Source organism: Pseudophryne corroboree, chromosome 8, assembly GCF_028390025.1.
Source record: "Pseudophryne corroboree isolate aPseCor3 chromosome 8, aPseCor3.hap2, whole genome shotgun sequence".
NCBI classification, from domain to species: Eukaryota; Metazoa; Chordata; class Amphibia; order Anura; family Myobatrachidae; genus Pseudophryne; species Pseudophryne corroboree.
In genome coordinates, this window is record NC_086451.1 from 821,237 (window position 1) to 837,375 (window position 16,139).

General features: G+C 47.6%; 1 protein-coding gene across 2 annotated transcripts in view; it reads right to left on the bottom strand.

Moving 5' to 3' along the window:
• The window catches only part of CARD9 (caspase recruitment domain family member 9), a 238,687-nt gene that overhangs the window by 16,691 nt on the left and 205,857 nt on the right, over positions 1-16,139 (bottom strand). For both annotated transcript variants that reach the window (XM_063935814.1, XM_063935813.1), the window contains exon 10: positions 15,649-15,834. In XM_063935814.1, coding sequence (XP_063791884.1) covers positions 15,649-15,834 — 186 coding nt within the window. The remainder of the gene's footprint in view (positions 1-15,648; positions 15,835-16,139) is intronic.

Here is a 16,139-nt window from a genome sequence, read left to right on the forward strand (position 1 = left end):
CGGTGACGGGGAGGTGACTGGTCAGTGATGAGGAGGTGACAGGGAGGTGACGGGGAGGTGGCTGGGAGGTGACGGAGAGGTGATAGGGCGGTGATGGGGAGGTGACAGGGCAGTGACGGGGAGGTGGCTGGTAGTGCACACAAACATGGGCCGCTGAATGGGCGTGACATGGGAGTGCTGGGGCGAGGTGGCGGTGATGAGTAGATTACAGTAATGTATGTGAGAGACGATAGATGGAGATAGGGGCTTCCTGGCTGAGAAAGGGCCTCAGAAGGTAGAAGCAGCAGGTTTTGGAGAGGGAGCGGATTCAGGGGGAGGGGGCTATTGAAGCAGAGGGACGAGCTGAAGATGACCATCAGACGGGGGCATTTGGGACCAGAAGAAAGGACGCCATATTGTATATTACACATCCCAGGGACAACCTGTGTCAGTGACCACGATAAACCGAGAACTCTGGGACTTCCCAGGAACGTGTCCTAGTCTGAGCTCAGATCAACGAATGAGTGACAATAACAACATCAGGGTTTATTTGTAAAGGGTCACATGTACCACGGCACAAATACCACACAAACGCTCATTACATGGGAAAACATCGATAAATCTCAGAGAAAAAGCATTTCATTTATTTAACGCTTTATATGAAAATAGCAATTATAAAAAAAAGAGAAGATAAGAGCGGGGCTGCAGAGTGCGCAGAAACAGACAAAACGGACAGTGTGCGCAATTCCTACAACAAATGAATAATAGTATGCTGGGACGCATTGTGGCACCCTCCTGATTGGCTGTGTGCTCCTGTACTGTATGACAGGCAGCACACGGCAGTGATACAATGTAGCGCCTATGCGCTCCATTGTAATCAATGGTGGGAACTTTGTGGTCAGCGGTTGACCGAAAGTAACCTCACCGCTAACCACAAAGTTCCCACCATTGGTTATAATGGAGCGCATAGGCGCTGCATTGTAACACTGCCGGGTGCTGCCTGACAGACACTACAGGAGCACACAGCCAATCAGGAGGGTGCCACAATGTGGCGCTCCCTGATTGGCTGATGGAACCCTCTTAGACAAAAATCAGGGGGGGTTTCTGGCATTCGGGGAAAGGGCTCCCATGTGAAAACATGGGGCCCCTTTCAGTGCGAGGTCGGGTGTCCGTTTTGTTATTTTGCAAAGTACCAGGATTACAAATGGATTACAAGAGGAGCCTTCTACCCTGGATTTTGAGAGTATAATTTTTTCAACAGGTACACCATGGATTCTACATGGAGAAGAGGACCGACCCTCGTGTGAACATAAGGTAAGTATGTGTATATGGTGGTGTGGATGTATGCATTAAAGTTATACTTTCAAGGTGTGTGTCTTCTGTTATTATTGGGGTATTTTTTTAGTAGTAGTACTACAGGTACCATCGGGCCCAGTTTTCCACCGCATGCTGGTACTTGTGGTTCTCCAAGTACCAGCTTGCGGGGGAGGCTTGCTGGGACTTGTAGTACTGCTACTAAAAACAATATTAATTTTTTGACAAAAAGGCTATCAGCCTCCCATCCGCAGCCCTTGGATGGGGGGGGGGGACAGCCTCGGGCTTCACCCCTGGCCCTTGGGTGGCTGGAGGGGGGGGATACCTTGATTGAAGGGGTCCCCACTCCTCCAGGGTACCCCGGCCAGGGGTGACTAGCTGGTTATGTAATGCCAGGGCCGCAGGGACCTAGATAAAAGTGTCCCCCGGCTGTGGCATTATGTATCTGGCTAGTGGAGCCCGGTGCTGGTTTCAAAAATACGGGGGACCCCTACGCTTTTTGTCCCCCGTATTTTTGGAACCAGGACCAGGCGCAGAGCCCGGTGCTGGTTGTTTAAATATGGGGGAACCCCTATCATTTTTTCCCCCATATTTTTTCAACCAGGGCCGGCTCAAAGAGCCCGAGGCTGGTTTTGCTTAGGAGGGGGGACCCCACGCATTTTTTTTTTTTTTAAATAACACTTTCCCACCCCTTCCCACTGAAAAACATGCACGGATCTCATGGATCCGTGCATGCCTATCCGAACACGGGGGGGAAAAAGCAGGTCTGTTTTTTTTTAGCACTTTTTCACGAATTGTATTTCAGCACGGCAGTGTTTGGCTATTGTCGGCAGTGTTTGTGATTTGCACTTTTTAGTAAATGACCGATTTCTACCAAATTGCAGGCGTATTTGACCGATGGTGTATTGATTCGTAATTTTTTCCTAGGACTTCCAAAATAATACGAATGCCCTCATCACTGCCGAGATTTTTGCTTAGTAAATTCCCGAGATGACACTTTGAAGAAAAAACATCATCTCGGTCAAAATCGGGACCTTAGTAAATATACCCCAGTGTCTCACTGCCATGTACCTACACTCCATACAACAGGTCACTGCAGTAATGTAACAAAGTGTCTCACCGCAATGTACCTACACTCCATACAACAGGTCACTGCAGTCATGTAACACAGTGTCTCACCGCCATGTACCTACACTCCATACAACAGGTCACTGCAATCGTGTAACACAGTGTCTCGCCGCCATGTACCTACACTCCATACAACAGGTCACTGCAGTAATGTAACAAAGTGTGTTACCGCCATATACCTACACTCCATACAACAGGTCACTGCAGTAATGTAACAAAGTGTCTCAACGCCATGTACCTACACTCCATACAACAGGTCACTGCAGTAATGTAACACAGTGTCTCACCGCCATGTACCTACACTCCATACAACAGGTCACTGCAGTAATGTAACACAGTGTCTCACTGCCATGTACCTACACTCCATACAACAGGTCACTGCAGTAATGTAACACAGTGTCTCACCGCCATGTACCTACACTCCATACAACAGGTCACTGCAGTAATGTAACACAGTGTCTCACCGCCATGTACCTACACTCCATACAACAGGTCACTGCAGTAATGTAACAAACTGTCTCACCGCCATGTACCTACACTCCATACAACAGGTCACTGCAGTCATGTAACACAGTGTCTCACCGCCATGTACCTACACTCCATACAACAGATCACTGCAGTAATGTAACACAGTGTCTCACCGCCATGTACCTACACTCCATACAACCGGTCACTGCAGTAATGTAACAGTGTCTCACCGCCATGTACCTATACTCCATACAACAGGTCACTGCAGTAATGTAACACAGTGTCTCACCGCCATGTACCTACACTCCATACAACAGGTCACTGCAATCGTGTAACACAGTGTCTCACCGCCATGTACCTACACTCCATACAACAGGTCACTGCAGTAATGTAACACAGTGTCTCACCGCCATGTACCTACACTCCATACAACAGGTCACTGCAATCGTGTAACACAGTGTCTCACCGCCATGTACCTACACTCAATACAACAGGTCACTGCAATCGTGTAACACAGTGTCTCAACACCATGTACCTACACTCCATACAACAGGTCACTGCAATCGTGTAACACAGTGTCTCACCGCCATGTACCTACACTCCATACAGCAGGTCACTGCAGTCATGTAACACAGTGTCTCACCGCCATGTACCTACACTCCATACAACAGATCACTGCAGTAATGTAACACAGTGTCTCACCGCCATGTATCTACACTCCATACAACAGGTCACTGCAATCGTGTAACACAGTGTCTCACCGCCATGTACCTACACTCCATACAACAGGTCACTGCAGTCATGTAACACAGTGTCTCACCGCCATGTACCTACACTCCATACAACAGGTCACTGCAGTAATGTAACAAAGTGTCTCACCGCAATGTACCTACACTCCATACAACAGGTCACTGCAGTCATGTAACACAGTGTCTCACCGCCATGTACCTACACTCCATACAACAGGTCACTGCAATCGTGTAACACAGTGTCTCGCCGCCATGTACCTACACTCCATACAACAGGTCACTGCAGTAATGTAACAAAGTGTGTTACCGCCATATACCTACACTCCATACAACAGGTCACTGCAGTAATGTAACAAAGTGTCTCAACGCCATGTACCTACACTCCATACAACAGGTCACTGCAGTAATGTAACACAGTGTCTCACCGCCATGTACCTACACTCCATACAACAGGTCACTGCAGTAATGTAACACAGTGTCTCACCGCCATGTACCTACACTCCATACAACAGGTCACTGCAGTAATGTAACACAGTGTCTCACCGCCATGTAAATACACTCCATACAACAGGTCACTGCAGTAATGTAACACAGTGTCTCACCGCCATGTACCTACACTCCATACAACAGGTCACTGCAGTAATGTAACAAACTGTCTCACCGCCATGTACCTACACTCCATACAACAGGTCACTGCAGTCATGTAACACAGTGTCTCACCGCCATGTACCTACACTCCATACAACAGGTCACTGCAATCGTGTAACACAGTGTCTCACCGCCATGTACCTACACTCCATACAACAGGTCACTGCAGTAATGTAACACAGTGTCTCACCGCCATGTACCTACACTCCATACAACAGGTCACTGCAGTAATGTAACACAGTGTCTCACCGCCATGTACCTACTCCATACAACAGGTCACTGCAGTAATGTAACAACAGGTCACTGCAGTAATGTAACACAGTGTCTCACCGCCATGTACCTACACTCTATACAACAGGTCACTGCAATCGTGTAACACAGTGTCTCACGCCATGTACCTACACTCCATACAACAGGTCACTGCAGTCATGTAACAAAGTGTCTCACTGCCATGTACCTACACTCCATACAACAGGTCACTACAGTCATGTAACACAGTGTCTCGCCGCCATGTACCTACACTCCATACAACAGGTCACAGCAATCGTGTAACACAGTGTCTCACCGCCATGTACCTACACTCCATACAACAGGTCACTGCAGTAATGTAACAAAGTGTCTCACCGCCATGTACCTACACTCCATACAACAGATCACTGCAGTCATGTAACACAGTGTCTCCCCGCCATGTACCTACACTCCATACAACAGGTCACTGCAATCGTGTAACACAGTGTCTCGCCGCCATGTACCTACACTCCATACAACAGGTCACTGCAGTAATGTAACAAAGTGTGTCACCGCCATGTACCTACACTCCATACAACAGGTCACTGCAGTAATGTAACACAGTGTCTCACCGCCATGTACCTACACTCCATACAACAGGTCACTGCAATCGTGTAACACAGTGTCTCACCGCCATGTACCTACACTCCATACAACAGGTCACTGCAATCGTGTAACACAGTGTCTCACCGCCATGTACCTACACTCCATACAACAGGTCACTGCCGTCATGTAACACAGTGTCTCACTGCCATGTACCTATACTCCATACAACAGGTCACTGCAGTCATGTAACACAGTGTCTCCCCGCCATGTACCTACACTCCATACAACAGGTCACTGCAATCGTGTAACACAGTGTCTCGCCGCCATGTACCTACACTCCATACAACAGGTCACTGCAATCGTGTAACACAGTGTCTCACCGCCATGTACCTACACTCCATACAACAGGTCACTGCAGTCATGTAACACAGTGTCTCACTGCAATGTACCTACACTCCATACAAGAGGTCACTGCAGTAATGTAACAAAGTGTCTCACCGCCATGTACCTACACTCCATACAACAGATCACTGCAGTCATGTAACACAGTGTCTCACCGCCATGTACCTACACTCCATACAACAGGTCACTGCAATCGTGTAACACAGTGTCTCACCGCCATGTACCTACACTCCATACAACAGGTCACTGCAGTAATGTAACAAAGTGTGTCACCGCCATATACCTACACTCCATACAACAGGTCACTGCAGTAATGTAACAAAGTGTCTCAACGCCATGTACCTACACTCCATACAACAGGTCACTGCAGTAATGTAACAAAGTGTCTCACCGCCATGTACCTACACTCCATACAACAGGTTACTGCAGTAATGTAACACAGTGTCTCACCGCCATGTACCTACACTCCATACAACAGGTCACTGCAGTAATGTAACACAGTGTCTCACTGCCATGTACCTACACTCCATACAACAGGTCACTGCAGTCATGTAACACAGTGTCTCACTGCCATGTACCTACACTCCATATAACAGATCACTGCAGTAATGTAACACAGTGTCTCACCACCATGCACCTACACTCCATACAACAGGTCACTGCAGTCATGTAACACAGTGTCTCACTGCCATGTACCTACACTCCATATAACAGATCACTGCAGTAATGTAACAAAGTGTGTCACCGCCATATACCTACACTCCATACAACAGGTCACTGCAATCGTGTAACACAGTGTCTCACCACCATGCACCTACACTCCATACAACAGGTCACTGCAGTCGTGTAACACAGTGTCTCACCGCCATGTACCTACACTCCATACAACAGGTCACTGCAGTAATGTAACACAGTGTCTCACCGTCATGTACCTACACTCCATACAACAGGTCACTGCAGTAATGTAACACAGTGTCTCACCGCCATATACCTACACTCCATACAACAGGTCACTGCAATCGTGTAACAGTGTCTCACCGCCATGTACCTACACTCCACACAACAGGTCACTGCAATCGTGTAACACAGTGTCTCACCGCCATGTACCTACACTCCATACAACAGGTCACTGCAATCGTGTAACACAGTGTCTCACTGCCATGTACCTACACTCCATACAACAGGTCACTGCAATCGTGTAACACAGTGTCACACCGCCATGTACCTACACTCCATATAACAGATCACTGCAGTAATGTAACACAGTGTCTCACCACCATGCACCTACACTCCATACAACAGGTCACTGCAGTCATGTAACACAGTGTCTCACTGCCATGTACCTACACTCCATATAACAGATCACTGCAGTAATGTAACAAAGTGTGTCACCGCCATATACCTACACTCCATACAACAGGTCACTGCAATCGTGTAACACAGTGTCTCACCGCCATGTACCTACACTCCATACAACAGGTCACTGCAATCGTGTAACACAGTGTCTCACCGCCATGTACCTACACTCCATACAACAGGTCACTGCAGCAATGTAACACAGTGTCTCACCGCCATGTACCTACACTCCATACAACAGGTCACTGCAGTCATGTAACACAGTGTCTCACTGCCATGTACCTACACTCCATATAACAGATCACTGCAGTAATGTAACAAAGTGTGTCACCGCCATATACCTACACTCCATACAACAGGTCACTGCAATCGTGTAACACAGTGTCTCACCGCCATGTACCTACACTCCATACAACAGGTCACTGCAATCGTGTAACACAGTGTCTCACCGCCATGTACCTACACTCCATACAACAGGTCACTGCAGCAATGTAACACAGTGTCTCACCGCCATGTACCTACACTCCATACAACAGGTCACTGCAGCAATGTAACACAGTGTCTCACCGCCATGTACCTACACTCCATACAACAGGTCACTGCAGTAATGTAACACAGTATCACACCGCCATGTACCTACACTCCATACAAGTCACTGCAGTCATGTAACACAGTGTCTCACTGCCATGTACCTACACTCCATACAACAGATCACTGCAGTAATGTAACACAGTGTCTCACCACCATGCACCTACACTCCATACAACAGGTCACTGCAGTCATGTAACACAGTGTCTCACTGCCATGTACCTACACTCCATATAACAGATCACTGCAGTAATGTAACAAAGTGTGTCACCGCCATATACCTACACTCCATACAACAGGTCACTGCAATCGTGTAACACAGTGTCTCACCGCCATGTACCTACACTCCATACAACAGGTCACTGCAGTAATGTAACACAGTGTCTCACCTCCATGTACCTACACTCCATACAACAGGTCACTGCAATCGTGTAACACAGTGTCTCACCGCCATGTACCTACACTCCATACAACAGGTCACTGCAGCAATGTAACACAGTGTCTCACCGCCATGTACCTACACTCCATACAACAGGTCACTGCAGTAATGTAACACAGTATCACACCGCCATGTACCTACACTCCATACAAGTCACAGCAGTCATGTAACACAGTGTCTCACTGCTATGTACCTACACTCCATATAACAGATCACTGCAGTAATGTAACACAGTGTCTCACCACCATGCACCTACACTCCATACAACAGGTCACCGCAGTCGTGTAACACAGTGTCTCACCGCCATGTACCTACACTCCATACAACAGATCACTGCAGTAATGTAACACAGTGTCTCACCGCCATGTACCTACACTCCATACAACAGGTCACTGCAGTAATGTAACACAGTGTCTCACCGCCATGTACCTACACTCCATACAACAGGTCACTGCAGTAATGTAACACAGTGTCTCACCTCCATGTACCTACACTCCATACAACAGGTCACTGCAATCGTGTAACACAGTGTCTCACCGCCATGTACCTACACTCCATACAACAGGTCACTGCAATCGTGTAACACAGTGTCTCACCGCCATGTACCTACACTCCATACAACAGGTCACTGCAGCAATGTAACACAGTGTCTCACCGCCATGTACCTACACTCCATACAACAGGTCACTGCAGTAATGTAACACAGTATCACACCGCCATGTACCTACACTCCATACAACAAGTCACTGCAGTCATGTAACACAGTGTCTCACCGCCATGTACCTACACTCCATACAACAGGTCACTGCAGTAATGTAACACAGTGTCTCACTGCCATGTACCTACACTCCATACAACAGGTCACTGCAGTCATGTAACACAGTGTCTCACTGCCATGTACCTACACTCCATATAACAGATCACTGCAGTAATGTAACACAGTGTCTCACCACCATGCACCTACACTCCATACAACAGGTCACTGCAGTCGTGTAACACAGTGTCTCACCGCCATGTACCTACACTCCATACAACAGGTCACTGCAGTAATGTAACACAGTGTCTCACCGTCATGTACCTACACTCCATACAACAGGTCACTGCAGTAATGTAACACAGTGTCTCACCGCCATATACCTACACTCCATACAACAGGTCACTGCAATCGTGTAACAGTGTCTCACCGCCATGTACCTACACTCCACACAACAGGTCACTGCAATCGTGTAACACAGTGTCTCACCGCCATGTACCTACACTCCATACAACAGGTCACTGCAATCGTGTAACACAGTGTCTCACTGCCATGTACCTACACTCCATACAACAGGTCACTGCAATCGTGTAACACAGTGTCACACCGCCATGTACCTACACTCCATATAACAGATCACTGCAGTCATGTAACACAGTGTCTCACTGCCATGTACCTACACTCCATATAACAGATCACTGCAGTAATGTAACACAGTGTCTCACCGCCATGTACCTACACTCCATACAACAGGTCACTGCAGTAATGTAACAGTATCACACCGCCATGTACCTACACTCCATACAAGTCACTGCAGTCATGTAACACAGTGTCTCACTGCCATGTACCTACACTCCATACAACAGATCACTGCAGTAATGTAACACAGTGTCTCACCGCCATGTACCTACACTCCATACAACAGGTCACTGCAGTCGTGTAACACAGTGTCTCACCGCCATGTACCTAAACTCCATACAACAGGTCACTGCAGTCATGTAACACAGTGTCTCACTGCCATGTACCTACACTCCATACAACAGGTCACTGCAGTAATGTAACACAGTATCACACCGCCATGTACCTACACTCCATACAACAAGTCACTGCAGTCATGTAACACAGTGTCTCACCGCCATGTACTTACACTCCATACAACAGGTCACTGCAGTAATGTAACACAGTGTCTCACCGCCATGTACCTACACTCCATACAACAGGTCACTGCAGTAATGTAACACAGTGTCTCACCGCCATGTACCTACACTCCATACAACAGGTCACTGCAGTAATGTAACACAGTGTCTCACTGCCATGTACCTACACTCCATACAACAGGTCACTGCAGTCATGTAACACAGTGTCTCACCACCATGCACCTACACTCCATACAACAGGTCACTGCAGTCGTGTAACACAGTGTCTCACCGCCATGTACCTACACTCCATACAACAGGTCACTGCAGTAATGTAACACAGTGTCTCACCGTCATGTACCTACACTCCATACAACAGGTCACTGCAGTAATGTAACACAGTGTCTCACCGCCATATACCTACACTCCATACAACAGGTCACTGCAATCGTGTAACAGTGTCTCACCGCCATGTACCTACACTCCACACAACAGGTCACTGCAATCGTGTAACACAGTGTCTCACCGCCATGTACCTACACTCCATACAACAGGTCACTGCAATCGTGTAACACAGTGTCTCACTGCCATGTACCTACACTCCATACAACAGGTCACTGCAATCGTGTAACACAGTGTCACACCGCCATGTACCTACACTCCATATAACAGATCACTGCAGTCATGTAACAGTGTCTCACTGCCATGTACCTACACTCCATATAACAGATCACTGCAGTAATGTAACACAGTGTCTCACTGCCATGTACCTACACTCCATATAACAGGTCACTGCAGCAATGTAACACAGTGTCTCACCGCCATGTACCTACACTCCATACAACAGGTCACTGCAGTAATGTAACACAGTATCACACCGCCATGTACCTACACTCCATACAAGTCACTGCAGTCATGTAACACAGTGTCTCACTGCCTTGTACCTACACTCCATACAACAGATCACTGCAGTAATGTAACACAGTGTCTCACTGCCATGTACCTACACTCCATATAACAGATCACTGCAGTAATGTAACACAGTGTCTCACCACCATGCACCTACACTCCATACAACAGGTCACTGCAGTCATGTAACACAGTGTCTCACTGCCATGTACCTACACTCCATATAACAGATCACTGCAGTAATGTAACAAAGTGCGTCACCGCCATATACCTACACTCCATACAACAGGTCACTGCAATCGTGTAACACAGTGTCTCACCGCCATGTACCTACACTCCATACAACAGGTCACTGCAATCGTGTAACACAGTGTCTCACCGCCATGTACCTACACTCCATACAACAGGTCACTGCAGCAATGTAACACAGTGTCTCACCGCCATGTACCTACACTCCATACAACAGGTCACTGCAGTAATGTAACACAGTATCACACCGCCATGTACCTACACTCCATACAAGTCACTGCAGTCATGTAACACAGTGTCTCACTGCTATGTACCTACACTCCATATAACAGATCACTGCAGTAATGTAACACAGTGTCTCACCACCATGCACCTACACTCCATACAACAGGTCACTGCAGTCGTGTAACACAGTGTCTCACCGCCATGTACCTACACTCCATACAACAGATCACTGCAGTAATGTAACACAGTGTCTCACCGCCATGTACCTACACTCCATACAACAGGTCACTGCAGTAATGTAACACAGTGTCTCACCGCCATGTACCTACACTCCATACAACAGGTCACTGCAGTAATGTAACACAGTGTCTCACCTCCATGTACCTACACTCCATACAACAGGTCACTGCAATCGTGTAACACAGTGTCTCACCGCCATGTACCTACACTCCATACAACAGGTCACTGCAATCGTGTAACACAGTGTCTCACCGCCATGTACCTACACTCCATACAACAGGTCACTGCAGCAATGTAACACAGTATCACACCGCCATGTACCTACACTCCATACAACAAGTCACTGCAGTCATGTAACACAGTGTCTCACCGCCATGTACTTACACTCCATACAACAGGTCACTGCAGTAATGTAACACAGTGTCTCACCGCCATGTACCTACCCTCCATACAACAGGTCACTGCAGTCGTGTAACACAGTGTCTCACCGCCATGTACCTAAACTCCATACAACAGGTCACTGCAGTCATGTAACACAGTGTCTCACTGCCATGTACCTACACTCCATACAACAGGTCACTGCAGTCGTGTAACACAGTGTCTCACCGCCATGTACCTAAACTCCATACAACAGGTCACTGCAGTCATGTAACACAGTGTCTCACTGCCATGTACCTACACTCCATACAACAGGTCACTGCAGCAATGTAACACAGTGTCTCACCGCCATGTACTTACACTCCATACAACAGGTCACTGCAGTAATGTAACACAGTGTCTCACCGCCATGTACCTACACTCCATACAACAGGTCACTGCAGTCGTGTAACACAGTGTCTCACCGCCATGTACCTAAACTCCATACAACAGGTCACTGCAGTCATGTAACACAGTGTCTCACTGCCATGTACCTACACTCCATACAACAGGTCACTGCAGTAATGTAACACAGTGTCTCACCGCCATATACCTACACTCCATACAACAGGTCACTACAATCGTGTAACACAGTGTCTCACCGCCATGTACCTACACTCCATACAACAGGTCACTGCAATCGTGTAACACAGTGTCTCACCGCCATGTACCTACACTCCATACAACAGGTCACTGCAGCAATGTAACACAGTGTCTCACCGCCATGTACCTACACTCCATACAACAGGTCACTGCAGTCATGTAACACAGTGTCTCACTGCTATGTACCTACACTCCATATAACAGATCACTGCAGTAATGTAACACAGTGTCTCACCACCATGCACCTACACTCCATACAACAGGTCACTGCAGTCGTGTAACACAGTGTCTCACCGCCATGTACCTACACTCCATACAACAGATCACTGCAGTAATGTAACACAGTGTCTCACCGCCATGTACCTACACTCCATACAACAGGTCACTGCAGTAATGTAACACAGTGTCTCACCGCCATGTACCTACACTCCATACAACAGGTCACTGCAGTAATGTAACACAGTGTCTCACCTCCATGTACCTACACTCCATACAACAGGTCACTGCAATCGTGTAACACAGTGTCTCACCGCCATGTACCTACACTCCATACAACAGGTCACTGCAATCGTGTAACACAGTGTCTCACCGCCATGTACCTACACTCCATACAACAAGTCACTGCAGCAATGTAACACAGTGTCTCACCGCCATGTACCTACACTCCATACAACAGGTCACTGCAGTAATGTAACACAGTATCACACCGCCATGTACCTACACTCCATACAACAAGTCACTGCAGTCATGTAACACAGTGTCTCACCGCCATGTACTTACACTCCATACAACAGGTCACTGTAGCAATGTAACACAGTGTCTCACCGCCATGTACCTACACTCCATACAACAGGTCACTGCAGTAATGTAACACAGTATCACACCGCCATGTACCTACACTCCATACAACAAGTCACTGCAGTCATGTAACACAGTGTCTCACCGCCATGTACTTACACTCCATACAACAGGTCAGTGCAGTAATGTAACACAGTGTCTCACCACCATGCACCTACACTCCATACAACAGGTCACTGCAGTCGTGTAACACAGTGTCTCACCGCCATGTACCTACACTCCATACAACAGATCACTGCAGTAATGTAACACAGTGTCTCACCGCCATGTACCTACACTCCATACAACAGGTCACTGCAGTAATGTAACACAGTATCACACCGCCATGTACCTACACTCCATACAAGTCACTGCAGTCATGTAACACAGTGTCTCACTGCCATGTACCTACACTCCATACAACAGGTCACTGCAATCGTGTAACACAGTGTCTCACCGCCATGCACCTAAACTCCATACAACAGGTCACTGCAGTCATGTAACACAGTGTCTCACTGCCATGTACCTACACTCCATACAACAGGTCACTGCAGTCGTGTAACACAGTGTCTCACCGCCATGTACCTAAACTCCATACAACAGGTCACTGCAGTCATGTAACACAGTGTCTCACTGCCATGTACCTACACTCCATACAACAGGTCACTGCAATCGTGTAACACAGTGTCTCACTGCCATGTACCTACACTCCATACAACAGGTCACTGCAGTAATGTAACACAGTGTCTCACCGCCATGTACCTACACTCCATACAACAGGTCACTGCAGTCGTGTAACACAGTGTCTCACCGCCATGTACCTAAACTCCATACAACAGGTCACTGCAGTCATGTAACACAGTGTCTCACTGCCATGTACCTACACTCCATACAACAGGTCACTGCAATCGTGTAACACAGTGTCACACCGCCATGTACCTACACTCCATATAACAGATCACTGCAGTAATGTAACACAGTGTCTCACCACCATGCACCTACACTCCATACAACAGGTCACTGCAATTGTGTAACACAGTGTCCCACCGCCATGTACCTACACTCCATACAACAGGTCACTGCAATCGTGTAACACAGTGTCTCACCGCCATGTACCTACACTCCACAAAACAGGTCACTGCAGTAATGTAACACAGTGTCTCACCGCCATGCACCTACACTCCATACAACAGGTCACTGCAGTAATGTAACACAGTGTCTCACCGCCATGTACCTACACTCCATACAACAGGTCACTGCAGTCATGTAACACAGTGTCTCACTGCCATGTACCTACACTCCATACAACAGGTCACTGCAATCGTGTAACAGTGTCACACCGCCATGTACCTACACACCATACAACAGGTCACTGCAGTCATGTAACACAGTGTCTCACCGCCATGTACCTACACTCCATACAACAGGTCACTGCGTCCTTCAACAATGCTCAGACTTTTGGGGATTTTCTTCCCAGATTGTAACAAATGACTAATAGACTGTTATATTCACTCTCTTGTCTTGTACATTAGATCGCCACACTCAATAACAAGTTCTCGCCATCGATTTATAGTTGCCATACATTCATTATTTGTGGCATAAATATATGACTTTCCCAACCGTGCATGCAAAGCAAAATAGTAAATGTGTGCATCTTAGATATGTGTCGCTTTACGCCTGCAGAGAGGGAAGAAGAACAGAGAAGCGTTAGTGGAGTGCAGTCTCCCGCAGACGCAACGTGTAAGTGCTAGACAAAGGGTCACAGATCACCAGGAGACATCTCTCTGCGCTGCAGTACCCTCTGGCACCCTGCTTGTGTCACTGGTGCTTTCTACATCTATAGAGACACTTTGGGGGTCATTCAGACCTGACTGCTATCAGATACTAACTGCGCATACGTATGCACCGCAATGCGCACGCGTGTCAGCCATCAACAACGGGCATAGTCGGTCAGCGACGGGATGGTGCAAAAATCCGTTTGCACGGGCGTTCGCGGAGTGATTGACAGGAAGAGGGCATATGTGGGTGGTAATTGACCATTTTCAGGGAGTGTCCGGAAAAACGCAGGCGTGTCCAAGCGTTTTTAGGGAGAGTGTGTGACGTCAGCGCCGGCCCTGATCAGCCTGATTCTATCTCAGTGTAGGAGCAAGTCCTGGGCTGCGCACACACTGGATTAGAGCAGCTCAGCGTACACATGCGATCGTACACTTGCACGGTGAACTATCAGATCGCAGGACAGCAATATGGGCAGCCCAGCGCTCAGGACTGAATGACCTCCTTTATACTGATCATTACCACAAATGACGCGAGTCCTCTAGGAGACTCTGGAACGCAATACGATTACGGATATCACTGAGGAATGGTTATCTGTACCAGCGCTGAGGCCTCTTTCCTCTTCAGCTTGGTCTCCAGAGCTAACAATAATTCCTCGCTCCTGAACAGCTGGATTTGCAGATCATCACATTTCTCCCCCAGGTCTCGGATCTGTTTGCGGTAGCCGTCTTTCTCCACCAGGCTCTTGGTATGTTGCCTGTGGAACTCCTCCCTTGTAGCAATGGCCTAGGGCGTGAGGAAGGGGAGATTGTCACCAAATGTGGGGTGAAAGTGATCAAATACAGGGAGTAAGTCCACCAGCGGTGTCCCATTATACCCAACTGCATCCAATTCTATGTATATACACAGGAACACAAGATGGCCCTATGGAACGTGTCCAGTTTATCAGCCAGAGCTGTATAACATGGGCCAGGCGACAGACAAGATAAACTGTGAGAGATCTGCGGATCGGGTCACACCTTCATTATATCAGAAATCTCATCTGTGAAATGATGTGTCCTTACCTGATGACCAACCATTCCTCTCCAACC